General features: G+C 32.4%; 1 protein-coding gene across 1 annotated transcript in view; it reads left to right on the plus strand.

The window, feature by feature from the left end:
• LOC106623596 (uncharacterized) overlaps positions 1 to 10,025 on the plus strand; it is a 33,541-nt gene extending 23,516 nt beyond the window's left edge. Inside the window, exons 2-5 of the mRNA XM_036367253.2 lie at positions 1,421 to 1,972; positions 6,009 to 6,192; positions 6,263 to 6,982; positions 8,426 to 10,025. Of these exons, the coding sequence (XP_036223146.1) occupies positions 1,455 to 1,972; positions 6,009 to 6,192; positions 6,263 to 6,982; positions 8,426 to 8,962 (1,959 nt within the window). The 5' untranslated portion in view covers positions 1,421 to 1,454 and the 3' untranslated portion in view covers positions 8,963 to 10,025. The remainder of the gene's footprint in view (positions 1 to 1,420; positions 1,973 to 6,008; positions 6,193 to 6,262; positions 6,983 to 8,425) is intronic.
• The last annotated feature ends 4,993 nt before the right edge of the window (positions 10,026 to 15,018 follow it).

Genomic DNA, 15,018 nt, shown 5'->3' on the forward strand with positions numbered 1-15,018 from the left:
ATAATCAAATTAATATATACGTATTAAAAATACGTTTACTCCTTTTTTGTTTTGTTAATGAATTGTTTGTAAAAAAAAAATACTATTCTTTTTTTTAGAAAATTTATTCGAATTTCAACAATTTCGAATCTCTCACTACATTTTCGCACATTTTTTGGACCGAATTTGCCACACTTAAAAATTGTGAAATTCCATCCCTGGCATCTGCTACGCCACTGTTTATTCTTGCTTATATACTCAATATGCAAATACACGTACATAGATGGACAAGTCCATTCGCATTTAATTTACCCTCTGCATAACGGTTTTAGTTTGAAGTAATTACCATATATCTTAACCAACGCATGCGCATTTTTTTGCTGCTTTAACACTACAATATGAATAAGGTAAACGAAAAACGAATGTGTTTGTCTCTGTTTAACACATTTGACTGACTATTTAATATTTGTAGGTTTAACTTCAATATAAACGCAATCCTGACATTGATATATTTTACTACCAATCTGAAAACGGCTCGTTTGCAATAATCCAATTGGTGGTAACAAAACTTCCGGGTAGTTACTGATAAACAAACAAACAAATATCTTTAAGGGAATGGTAATGTGTCTACTTACCACAGTACCCAATAGAAAATATCTTAAAGATCCGAGAAAATACATACATGTTTTCTCGTTGTAAGGTACCAAGAGATGGCTTTTATGTTAAAACACATTTCTATTGTGCTGGCTTCAGTCTTAAAAAAAATCAGATTGTAAAAGAACCAAAATAAGTTAATGAATATTTGAAACATTTTGTGAATAACAAGCTATCTCATTGAATTATAGTATGGAGGAACATTTGAGTTTACTATATATATTCCCCAAATTACTAAAACTATGTATATCATTTATACCTCGGGGAACATTTCTCTCTAGCATTGCTACAGTGTTAAAATGAAGTTGACAATTAGAAGTGACTTACCTAAAGAAAACGTCCGAATCATAAAAATTGGGAGCTACACAATTTTAAGTGAAATTTCATGAGCCAGGAACTACTCGACCAGCTTGAACCAACAGGAAAAGGTATACGACGGCAAAATCAAGCACCGATTTCATTAATTTTTGACTATAAGCCAGAATCGAAAATATCCATTTTTTACAACCGATTCACATGTGGTTTTTAGCATAAACCCTTCGGGGAACGAATTTATTAGTCCCTGTAACACATGTTGCGAGAGTATAAAAATTGGGATTTTAACGCATTTGTTTACATAACGATTTTATATAATATTATCTCATGTTATTATTATGACCAAACCTCTGAAATTGGAAAATAGGTTCATACTGTGAGCTGTCGCGTGAGAGTAAACATTTATCAATGTAGATTATAACAAGTAACAAAGGACTAAATTTATGGATAATAAGAACTTGTATTATTTCAGGTATTTTTAAAGCAATAATTGCATAAATAGCACAATGGCTTTAATCAATAATGGTAATATAAATGAATCCGATGATGAGCGTGACCTTACCAGCTTATCTTGGTTAATGGAGTTACGGAATCAAAATTTTAATTGGACAAAGAACGTGCAACAGGTTAATTTGGACGGCGATGAAATGAGTAATCGACACAACATAAAATACTCTCACGGAGTAAGTGAAGGACAACAAGGAGCGTATGATAAAACAAGTATGTTTAAGAATAAAAACAATTCCAACGACAAATGCAATGATGTTATGAATAATGATCATAATGTGACAGCAACCAGTAATAGAACACTGTTTAATGAGTTTGATAAGCAACAAAAAGAACATACTTCAAGCAGCGACAGTGAAAAAAGTATAGCTAAACGAAATTGGATAGGTAAATCCATTGAAAAATCATGTAGAAAATCGTCTAAAGGCATGCACTTTCAACAGCAGCAATTAAAACTACAAATAAAACGAGCTACCCCAGTCGAGCGCTTTGAAATATTTCTAGAAAAAGTTAAAAGGTATTTATAATCTAATCAGAAGAGGTATATTATACAGAATTTATTTATAAAAGTATGATTTAAATATTTTATTTGTAATTCTTCGAAACCAAAAATTTTTTTTGGTACTAGTTGATACGTGTATGTATAATAAATTTTATAAAGAACAAGTAGGGTTGTGCGAAGATTGAGTTCAATACTTTAGGTTCCTTCAAATATTGGCGAGCGACGTAAAAGTCCTACTCCGCTCATCTGCACTACCAACTTCTGCAGTGTGCCAAAACACCATTTGATGTTTTACACGAACATTCCAGACCGCCCGAGAACCCTTTACTAATTATGCAATAACTTGAAAAGTATTTACCGAATTTACTTCAAACTTTTTATATATTTCTAAAATATTATACTTTATATATAAAAAAATACTTTATTTATAAGTTAAAATTCTGAATACCTCTAACGGTTAAAGTCTAACCCCTTATTTCTACTTCTTGTAGCACATAAATCGTTACAAAAATATCGAATAATAGCCACCGGTCACTCCTACTCGCATGACATCCATTGGCAAATCCAATGCACATGGTGCATATATCAAATAGTATACGCTGGCCGAACCGCCACATTTTCTGGATCGATACTCATTGTATTTTCTCCTCAATTTATCTAACATTTCGTTCGTATGGTCTTTTTAATTCTGCTTTATTGTTATTTGTTTTGCTTCTCACACACAGTCTTATTTGAATTCAAGAATACTTTTCTCCATCTGCATCTGTGTATATCAACAAAAATTTAGGCAAAAAGTGCAGCAATGCAAGAGCACAACACGGCATTTACACATTTGTACATATACTTGTAAAAGCACACAGCATGATCAAAGTAATACTGAACTCATTAAAATTTATCTGCATCCTCTCTTATGAACAAGTGAGTAAAATTAAATTGTTAGTTTACACTCGAGAGAGGCAAAAATTGGCGGCACATATAAGTGTAGAAACACAATGAGTTTTTTTTTTTTGTTTGTATGGGAATAAATTTGCCATATTTTATATTAGTAAGAGTACTCATTTGCACCAATTTTTATAACTCATGACTTAAGTGCACTAAATATATTAGTACTCATTGCAGATCTCTGGTACGGAATGACGGAACGGCAGTCACTAATTCCACTAAAAGCGAACAAAATGATATCGAGGTCAAGTAAATGAACACATTAACATTTGCGACATGTCATTTTAACAACTTGACAATCTTTGCTCGTTTGACCTTCAGAGCATAAATTTCGTAGGGAGTGGTTAAAATATACGTATTCGATTGGCTGGAAGAAAAGGAAGTGCATGTAACTAAATTTGATGGACCTTTAAGGTTTATTTGTATGTACATATTTCTCCAAATTAAATAAAACCCAATGTTTTGATGATAAGAAAATGTGGTAGTTTTGCAACAGATTTGGAAGGCATTTTCGTACTCAAAGATTTCCTGAAGTGCCAACAATGAGAATGGCCCATTCAATCACTCTTATGGCGTTAATAGCAAACCCCTTTGCTATTTCGCTTGTATGGTTTCGATAATTATCTTGCTGGAAGACCCAAATCAATGGCGTTTTATCGCTAGCGTAGGGCAGCATGGTCTGCGTAATTTTGACATAACCTATCCGATCCATGATATCCTTGATAGAGTGTGTTGATCCTACGGCCTAGTAAGAAAGTTATGCCCTTATGCCCAGCCCCTTGTGACCAGTCAATGTGTCGTTTTGCAAATTAAATCCGTGTTGCTAGGATTTTATTTTTATGGAAAGGAGTTTTCACGTACATCTAATACTACCTTAATGGCACCAACTTCCGCTTTAAAGACACTGTAGTGACCTGGTAGTCTAAGGCTACGGTTAATTGAGAGCCGAAAGAAGACTCCTCTTCCCAGCTTTCCCTAACCTTCGTTTCATTCGTCACAAAGCTCACTCCACCTGTTATAGTTGTTGTTGTAGTAGCAGAAAATTTCCGTTTACGTAGACCCGACTCTCGTGGGAACGGCCCACACCTTTTTTTCTAGCAGCTCCACAACATCGCCGCGATACACCTGCCAGCTATGTCCAGAGGTGCTACGTGTAGAATTGCATTGAGTGGGATTGTGGTGTTGTCTTTAGAGCATCACAGATACCAAAAAGGGCCGCTCTTTTAACACCTTCCAGCGAGTGTGGTTTTGGATTGGGGGGAGAAACATTTTTTCAAGTAGGCTTTTCTAAGAATACAGACGGCGCTTAGGAATTTTCTTTTTACCATATATTCGTATTTTTCAAAATCGATTTAAACGCCTTTATAACGACCGTCTTTGATCACTTCATAAATGAAGTTCTTCGCGATTTAAATTTCATGTTTCTATATCCTCCATCGCTTTTGCTTTCGGTGATTTATTTAATATTTAACCATAGAAGCGAAAACCAGCGCGATTACGCTTTGATTGACCGTTTGAAGCTAAAATTTCCTAAATAACAACCCCACAAATTGTATAAAACGGCAATATTATGGAAACGATCTTAACGTAACTATAATAAGCATAGCTCATGCCTACACAAATATAATACATGCGTTATATTAACAGTTTTGGAGTGCGATTTTTTATACAGCGCTGCCAGATAGGCGAATTTTTCTGAATTTGCCGGACTTTTCGAGCAATAGTTCATGATTTATCCGAATTTTTCACGTACCATGTCATCTATCTTCTTTATCTTTATAATACTTACAGTTAGTAAGGCGTATCCTGCTACGCCCCTTTTTATACTCTCAACATGTTGCTACATAGTATAATAGTTTTGTTCACCTAACGGTTGTTTGTATCACCTAAAACTAATCGGGCGAACAATCACCGATTTCCTCACCATCGAAAAGTTATTGCAACTTCGCTTCTTTGTACTTAGAAAATCGGTTTAAGTCCTGTGAAGGGTGCTGATACTGGTGGATCAACAATGTCTTCCACTTCTACCGCTCATCCAGGACTAAAACTCTTCAGAATTGTCCTCCGATGGTGACTACTTTACGATTACTTTATATCTTGAAATGTTAATGGCCTGGTGACTTTAACTAGCAACTGTCGCAGATTAAAGCACTCAGTGTATACACGACCCAAATTATTTTATTTGATTAAACTGGGGCATCCTGTTTTTCGATTGGTCCAATGGCGTGTAATTTTTGAATAAAATTGTTTGTGCAAAGGCACCAAAAACATTCGCTCGATTGAACAACTCAAAAAATTCGTTGAGCGTAGTTTTTGGTAGATTTATAACGCATTATAACTGTTTCATTTGTGAAAATACCAAACCAAATTTCATTAAAATCGGTCCAGCCGTTTCGGAGAATTTTGGCTATAAACACCGTGACACAAGAATTTTATATATTAGATGACAAAACATCATTTTTGCAAAATTATAGTCTTGTAGGAAATTTTCTGCTCTACAAAAATGGTTTGTATAGTTTTTCGATTAAATTAAGCGTTTACGAGATATTCATCATCAAACATCAATGCCTATCAAAGGGAAACAAAAAAAAAACATTTTTGTAGAGCAGTAACGATGTGTTTTCTATGAGTTATAAAGTAAAAAACAAACTAGCTTTACAATAATCAAAATTCAACCCTCAATATATTTTAAACGTAAAGTTTACGAAAAAATCGTGAAAGACAAATTTATAGAGAATTAAATTTCCTACAAAATCAATGAAACGAGATATTTTTTTAAGCAGTTGGAAGCGAGATACGAATTTTTCTATCTAATAATAAAAAAAAAAGAAAAGCCGTAATGCGGAGGACCTTCCCGTTTCAATTAAGAGCTCACACTTCGAGGACCTTTCTTAGAGGTGTCTATCAACCAATTTTTCAGAATACGAAGCGAAAAAAAAAAAACGATTTTTTTTTATTTACCCTACTGTATATACATATGTACAATATCTAAGGTCTTATAAACATATAAACCTTCTATTCTTATGATTAATTGTTTTTGTGAATCAAAAGTATCGTAGAAGGTTTGGATATGTGATTAATTTTAATTATTTTTTTAATTTTACTACAGAGTATTTGTAGAATATCAGAAATCGGCAATTAACTATCAAACGGACACAACAGAAAAGCCGCCATTTAATTACTCTCATATAATCGGTATGGCAATGTTGGAAAATGGGCGAGTGACGTTACAACAAATATGTTCTTGGATAGAAAAAAAGTTTGCCTTTTTTCGCGTTAGAAAAAAATGGAATGTAAGTAATTTATACTCGTTTATACGTTGATATCTAAATTTATATTATTTATAAATACAATGTATTTTAGAATTCCATAAGGCATAATTTATCACTGCATCAGTGCTTTCGTAAAGTTGACCGTAAAAAATTTGAGAAAGGTAAAGGTGGTTATTGGGAACTGGGTGTTGATCCTCGTAAATGTGATAGGAAGCGTATAAGGAACAGAAAAAATGCACAGCATAAAATTAGACAATTGCAACATCAACATCAACCGCAAAAATTGCCAAAACATCCTTTAAGCACAAATAAAAGTAATACTACACAGGAAACAAAAGCTATAGTGGTGCTTAATCAGCAAAGTCCGATAAATATATCATATAATGAATTACAAAAAATACAAACTGGAAGCTATTATAGTGATTGTGCTCAACAACAAACTTACAGCGCTCTTGAGGCCGACCACGCAACTGATGGGCATTTGTTGCTTGACGATCTCGACATTCAACAAGACATCGATGTGGTCAGCTGTTGCCAACAGTCGCAACAGGAGCATGAAATATTTATTACTAGTATGGCAGAAGAAACCCCTACGGCAATTAATAGTGTACCTAATGATAATAGCCCCCAGACTATTGAATTACTGCAGAATAGTAAGCAACAACAATATCAGCTCGGCACAATTATAATTAGTACACCCACCGAAAAATACGGGAACATTTCCAATTTCGCTGCTTCAACGGGATCTATTAATTGTTTCATTAATGGCGAATGCACTGATGACAAAACACATAAACTACAGCAGAATTTCGTAAGTTACTACTACCGTTATTTAACTGGTCGGTGTTATTGTTAAATGCAACAACTTAATAGTTTAGTTTATAGCTATATTGTACATGCTAAAGTATGGTGCTAAGCTTATTAAATTAGGACTTATCAGCTATCCTGACAACGTCCACTATGAAATTCAAATTCGCCGGTATATGTATGCATTTTTAATCGCTTTTATTTACATGCTGTGTTTGTATGTTTGTAACTTTTTTCAGTGGTACAGAAACGCAAATATTATATACATAGTATATATATTTGAGCGCCACCGTGACAAAGTGATCAAAAGTTAGAGCAGCACTAGCAGCACTCTTCACAAGTGCATTTTTTATAGTAGAATTAAATCTGAAAACGTGACCGATTAACGGTTTGCATCCAACGGACTCTTTCTAGCTATTGCTTGGCATAAACATCAATCAAGTCGAATTAATGTTACTTAATAAGGAAAAAATATTATTTATGAATATCTTTATTTTGTTTTTTTATCGATAAATTTATATGACAGGTATCTGCTATAGGTGTCAGATCTGAACAATTTGTTCGAAGATTGTAGCGTCCTGAGCAAAAATCTATATAAAATTTCGTGAAGATATCTTTCGAATAAAAAGTTTTCCATACAAATACTTGATTTTGAGCGATCAATTTGTATGACATCTATGTGCTTTAAGGATCCGATCTGAACAATTTGTTGGGAGATTGTAGCGTCCTGGACACAAATCTATGCAAAATTTCGAGCAGATATCTTTCCAATAAAATGTTTTCCATACATGGACTTGATTTTGAGCGCTCAATTTGTTTGGAGATTGTTTCGTGAAGATATATTGTCACATTAAAAAGTTTTCAATACAAGGACCAAATTTTTATCGATCATTTTGCATGGCAGTTATGTGCTATAGTGGTCAGCTCTGAACAATATAATCGTAGATTCAAGCGTTGCAAATCTATGCAAAATTTGAAGACATTTCGTCAAATAAAAAAGTTTTCCATACAAGCACTTGATTACGATTGTTCAGTTTGTATTTCAGCTATAGGCTACAGTGGTTCGATATCAGCAGCTTCTTGGAGAGAAAAGGACGTTTGCAAACTTTCAGATCGATATCTCAAATGCTGAGGGACTAGTTCGCGTATATACAGACAAACGGACATGGCTTTATCTACTCAACTCGTCATGACTATCATTTATATATACATTTTATAGGATCTCCGACGTTTACTTCTGGGTGTTACAAGCTTCGTAGTAAACTTAATAAACCCTGTTCAGGGTATAAAAATAACTATATTAAAAGATCTTAACGTGATAAAAAAAATGGGGGTAACAAATCTGCTAACTTAAGCGATCCCATATAATCAAATACCACCAAAAATAATAGGTTTTTTTATTTTTATATACACAGTTAGAGCTTATCATACACTTATATTTTTGCAGATCTGCATAAAGGGCGACGAAATACGAACCATAAGCGGGAATGTAACCTCATATGTGGATAAAGATGGATTATCCGAAAAATCTTCAAAACCCAGGTCAAATTGTCAATGGAGTGCAGACCATCATCATACTAATACAACAACTACATTTACACCATTTATTCCATATTCTGCATCTACGAGCAAATATGTTCCATCATTCTTTATTAACAGCGTCGAGGAAGAAAAAAACGTTTTAATATCCCACTCAATAATGCCAAACGTTGTCGTTGAAAAACTGTTGCAGCCGTATGGATTACAATACCCACTCGCTCCTTCTCTAACTACACCAGCAACGACTACAGTGACGCCACAAGTTACGACTAATGGCAATAACAATATAAATTCAGAGCAAAATAATCAGCAATTACTGGCGATTGACAGTATACGTCCATACATTGACGGCATTGAAGAAGCATTTCAATATCTACGCAGCATGGATAACAATCGGGAAGATCTATTAGATAATTTCTTAGATATCTCTGTGAGTGACTACTAAACTCAATTACTCGATTACATACAAATATTCATAGATTATTTATAAATAACTGTATAAGTAATTAAAGAATAACTTCACGCTATACCAAAGTTAATACAATTGCTTTATAGTTGACTCGAAAATAATAAAAACGTAAATAAATATCTGATATAATGTTATTGGTGTATAATCACAATTTTTTGTTCATTCAACATTCTAATTATGATTATGGGATCAAGGACTGAGCTGATTTCATTAATTTTTGGCGCTAAACGACATTGTCGCAATGAAAACATATCCGCATAATTTTATTAAAATATCGAACACATTAACTAATTTAAAGTGAATCGAATGGTCGACACTATATTGTGGCTTGTAGAAGTCTGGACTGTTGTTCATTTGTTCAACTAATTTTAATAAGATAACCCACACAATTGCCGGTATATTTGTCTTTATGCAGTTTGTACGAGAATCTCTATTTGCCTATTTATGGAACTTTTGACAATTTATCGATCGATTTCAATATGTATATTTATGGTGAAAATCCCTAGCAGAGCGAACATGTCAAAAGTGGTTTGCACGATCAAAAGATGAAGAACTTGAAGCATTACTCGATAAAGATTGTTGCCAAACACAAGAAGAGCTCCCAGAATCTTTGGAAATCACTCAAGCAGCCATTTCAAAACGTTAAAAGCAGCAGATTTTTTCAGATATATGTATATAGCATATGGCTGATATACAAACCGGCTGATTAATCAAAATCAAGTTCTTGTATGAAAACTTTTTTATTTGTGAAGGGTATTTTAGCTTCGGTGCAGCAAAATTTAACTTTTTTTCCTATTTTTATTTGGTTTTATTTGCAAATTCAGCTATCCTTTTGTATCTAATAATATTGATTAAAAGTAAGAACAATGGTTCATTAATAATAAGAATTTTATTAATAAAAAATTTTTAAAGACATTTCGGGTACAATCAACTGTTAATATAATGCAGTAAATAACTCCAAATCTATTTAGTTTTTGAGATCATGGTATGTAAAAAAACAAATGTTTAAATTAATGAGTTCGCTATGGCCTCCTTACGTTTATTTAAATGAGCTTATGAATAAAATGCGTTCTTTAAATTCAAGTACCGATACAACTTTACATTCACATAATCAGGGGTGTTGTAGAATCTGATAGTTAACGGAATCAGAATTGAAAGCGATAAAAAATGTAATAGGTGTCATTAATTCAGATATTATTGGTTTGACGTTCGAAACAGAAATTGGATTTGCGTGTAACGGAAACCAATTTTGTTGGTTTTGTTATCAAAAACAAAGCAAAAGGATAGTCGCTGACAGATTTGAAATGTAAAAAAAGATATTAATTCACGTATATTATTGTTACGATTTAATCTATCTTTATTTCTATAGAGGAAAACAGAAGCATAAAACACAAAATGTCATAATTATTGAATTTATGGAAAAAGTTCAGATATTTCAAAAGGATTTACAAAACACAATAAACGTAATTTAACACCCAAAAACGTCTTTATTCAGTCGATGATGTGATTCAAGTGGATTGCTGTCTTTTAATTTTTTCGTTGCTTTTTTCTTCCAATAAAATAATAGCTAAAATAGCGGAACTCATTTGTAAACTTTAGTAGACTTCCCTACAAAAAACTGCTGATGGGTTCACCAAGACACTCACTTTGTTTTTGTCAGTCGTGACGGACAGTTTACTTATCAACTGACTGTCACTGTTATTATTTAACAGAGATATCTTCGAATTATATTGCTTACATGTGTAAAAATGAAATTGCTGATTTCCATAGGAGTTTCGAGAAATTGTGAAATACCTATGTAGCTGTTATTCTGTGCGATAAACCAAAAGTGTTGCGTGCTTCTATGCAATAACTCTTTTTGTGTTAAAAAATAAATAAATAAATTAGTTATTATTAAGTTTCAAATAAAATTATATTTTTAGTTAATTTCAATTTTTATTTAGGCATTCTTAAATACCGAAATTTTCTAGAACTGGAGACACACGTGCAGCAGAGCTTTTGTGATGAACAAGAATGGAATTAAGTGGAAATTTCTTTTCATAATTAATTTTTGTTGCACTCTTTTTTTATATATGTACGTATATGTACAATAATTATAACTAATTGTAAGTAAAAGTTTTGCATTTATTAAGGAAATAAAAATTATATTATCTACTGCGCAAAAGAATTTTTCACTTGTGATAGATTTACAGTCATCATGGCAGCTGTGATAGCTCTTCAGTTATATCTGACTATTTTCAGCTATGATGGATTTATGATCAGCAATGACCGTCATATTACCGGTCAGATGACTGTCACTGTTCTTATAGGGTTTATTTAGTATTTTAAATTAATCAAACGCTTCCAAATGTATTAATTTTCAAGTTTTGTCACATTAGTAAACAGCTGATTCGAATATTGATTTTGCATATGATCGAAAATACGAAAATCCAATCAGATTCTGTGACACCATTGAAAATCAGAATTGGTTTGCAATTTTGATAACTACGCAAATCTGTCTTGGATTCCACAATACCCCTAAATAACAAATCAATTTTCAATAAATATAAACGGCGCACTCAACATAGTCCGGGTGACATCCAACCTACCTCTACATCCGTATATACATACACATAGCCAATAAAGTCTGCGTTCGCCCGACACATTTAAAACACAATGTAAATAGGTAATTCAGTTCAACTTTTCTGCATGTATTTCTTCTTTATATTCTTAAGTTCAAAATGCAAAAACAAAAATGTATATTCCTATTTTAATTTTTGTGATAACGGGAGTTTAGTGTAAGAACAAGTAAACATAGGCACTATTAAGTCTGCGTTCAGTTAGCTTGAATTGGAAATACCGTTACTTCTCATGAATTTGTTCGTTCTTTTTGCGTAGATTCTTTTGTGTTTTAATATAATTAGTCGTTTAAAGAGCTCGTGACGCGTTTTAATAATATTTAAAAAAATGGAAACCAAAGGAAACGAAATTAGTCTGTCGGAAAGAAAAAATATCATTAAGTTGTGGAAAGATGGCGAAAGTTTCAGAAAAATTGAGCAAAATAATGAACGTATTCTTCTGTACAGCGAGTCGTAAACAATTAAAAGTGAAAGTTAACTCTCGAATTACGTCCACAAAGATTATTGAAAACGTAAATATAAACATTAAAAAAACAATTTGTGCCGAAACTGCTAGAAAACTTTTACGAAAAGCTGGATATCATGGTAGAGTCGCTCGAAAGAAACCATGTATTTCACTTGTAAACAGGCAAAAGCGCATTGAATTTGCTCATAATTATATAAATAAGTCGCCGAAATTCTGGAGACAAGTAATATTTTCGGATGAAAGTAAATTTTGCATTTTTGGTATAAAAGGTCGACAAATTGTGTGGCGCAAGTCAGGAACTGGCCTTGAAAAGAAAAATCTTGTTGGTACAGTTAAACACGGAGAATGGTCCTCGATTACAGCTGAGGAAACAGATAAATTGGCAAGATCAATGCCAAATCGGTTGAGCGAGGTTTTAAAACAACGCGGCTATCCAACAAAATATTGAATTTAATTTTTCATTATCATTTTTAATACTTTTCTAACTAATTTTAAAGCTGAACGCAGACTTAATGGTGCCTATGTTAACTTCTCCTTACACTAAAATCCCGTTATCAAAAAAATAAAAATAGGAATATACATTTTTGTTTTTGCGTTTTGAACTAGAAAATATAAAGAAGAAATACATGTAGAAAATTTGAACTAAATTACCTATTTACATTGTGTTTTTACTTTACTTAAAAAATAGTGTCGGGTGAACGCAGACTTTTCTTGGCTATGTGTATGTGCTAAAAACTAACTACTCCTTTTTACAAGATAAAACAATGAAAAAGAGCATTGTCATTATAATGTTAAATTCGTTAGGATTAGGATTCTGTTATGTAATTTCATGTGTAATTCTGTTTTACCGATGAATATCATACGACCATTGGGGTTGCTAGCGACATATTATATTTGGAAACCATAGAATTCCAAACTCAAAACAGTAGATCCGGGCGCAATTGGTTAGTGAATAGTGATTCCATAGTGCACGCATTTCATCACAAATACATCTATTAGTTGGTTTGGGTTACATGATTTTATGAATTTTCAAATAACATTTTCATTTGACTGAACTATATAATTGAACTATAATATTTGTGGAAGTCAATCCAATATTGTATTTTATGGTAAAATTTAAACTTCACCTGTTTATACCATATTTCTTTCATTCGATAATGCAGAATAACGAGACATTGCCAAAATATTGAGAAGCTTATTTAGACACAAAAACAGTTTACCAGCGTACCTTTTAATATTGAAAAACCACGGAATATTCTGATGGACTTATCGAGTTAGGGGTAGTCAGAATTTTTAAAAAATCTATTGTTTCCATTTTCTTCAAAGTATAATATTTAAAAAATATTCTCTAAAAATTTTAAGAAAATCAAACCAATACTGTTCGAGAGCAAGTAGCTAGCAACAAGCAGCAAGGGCCATTTTTCTCAAAACTATGTCTTTTAACCTCTGCAGCTCGAAAGAAGAGATAGAGAGATAGAGAGAATAACTACACGCTATACCAAAGTTAATACAATTGCTTTATAGTTGACTCGAAAATAATAAAAACGTAAATAAATATCTGATATAATGTTATTGGTGTATAATCACAATTTTTTGTTCATTCAACATTCTAATTATGATTATGGGATCAAGGACTGAGCTGATTTCATTAATTTTTGGCGCTAAACGACATTGTCGCAATGAAAACATATCCGCATAATTTTATTAAAATATCGAACACATTAACTAATTTAAAGTGAATCGAATGGTCGACACTATATTGTGGCTTGTAGAAGTCTGGACTGTTGTTCATTTGTTCAACTAATTTTAATAAGATAACCCACACAATTGCCGGTATATTTGTCTTTATGCAGTTTGTACGAGAATCTCTATTTGCCTATTTATGGAACTTTTGACAATTTATCGATCGATTTCAATATGTATATTTATGGTGAAAATCCCTAGCAGAGCGAACATGTCAAAAGTGGTTTGCACGATCAAAAGATGAAGAACTTGAAGCATTACTCGATAAAGATTGTTGCCAAACACAAGAAGAGCTCCCAGAATCTTTGGAAATCACTCAAGCAGCCATTTCAAAACGTTAAAAGCAGCAGATTTTTTCAGATATATGTATATAGCATATGGCTGATATACAAACCGGCTGATTAATCAAAATCAAGTTCTTGTATGAAAACTTATTTATTTGTGAAGGGTATTTTAGCTTCGGTGCAGCAAAATTTAACTTTTTTTCCTTTTTTTATTGGGTTTTATTTGCAAATTCAGCTATCCTTTTGTATCTAATAATATTGATTAAAAGTAAGAACAATGGTTCATTAATAATAAGAATTTTATTAATAAAAAATTTTTAAAGACATTTCGGGTACAATCAACTGTTAATATAATGCAGTAAATAACTCCAAATCTATTTAGTTTTTGAGATCATGGTATGTAAAAAAACAAATGTTTAAATTAATGAGTTCGCTATGGCCTCCTTGCGTTTATTTAAATGAGCTTATGAATAAAATGCGTTCTTTAAATTCAAGTACCGATACAACTTTACATTCACATAATCAGGGGTGTTGTAGAATCTGATAGTTAACGGAATCAGAATTGAAAGCGATAAAAAATGTAATAGGTGTCATTAATTCAGATATTATTGGTTTGACGTTCGAAACAGAAATTGGATTTGCGTGTAACGGAAACCAATTTTGTTGGTTTTGTTATCAAAAACAAAGCAAAAGGATAGTCGCTGACAGATTTGAAATGTAAAAAAAGATATTAATTCACGTATATTATTGTTACGATTTAATCTATCTTTATTTCTATAGAGGAAAACAGAAGCATAAAACACAAAATGTCATAATTATTGAATTTATGGAAAAAGTTCAGATATTTCAAAAGGATTTACAAAACACAATAAACGTAATTTAACACCCAAAAACGTCTTTATTCAGTCGATGATGTGATTC

This window comes from Bactrocera oleae, chromosome X, assembly GCF_042242935.1.
Source record: "Bactrocera oleae isolate idBacOlea1 chromosome X, idBacOlea1, whole genome shotgun sequence".
In the NCBI taxonomy this organism is placed as follows: Eukaryota; Metazoa; Arthropoda; class Insecta; order Diptera; family Tephritidae; genus Bactrocera; species Bactrocera oleae.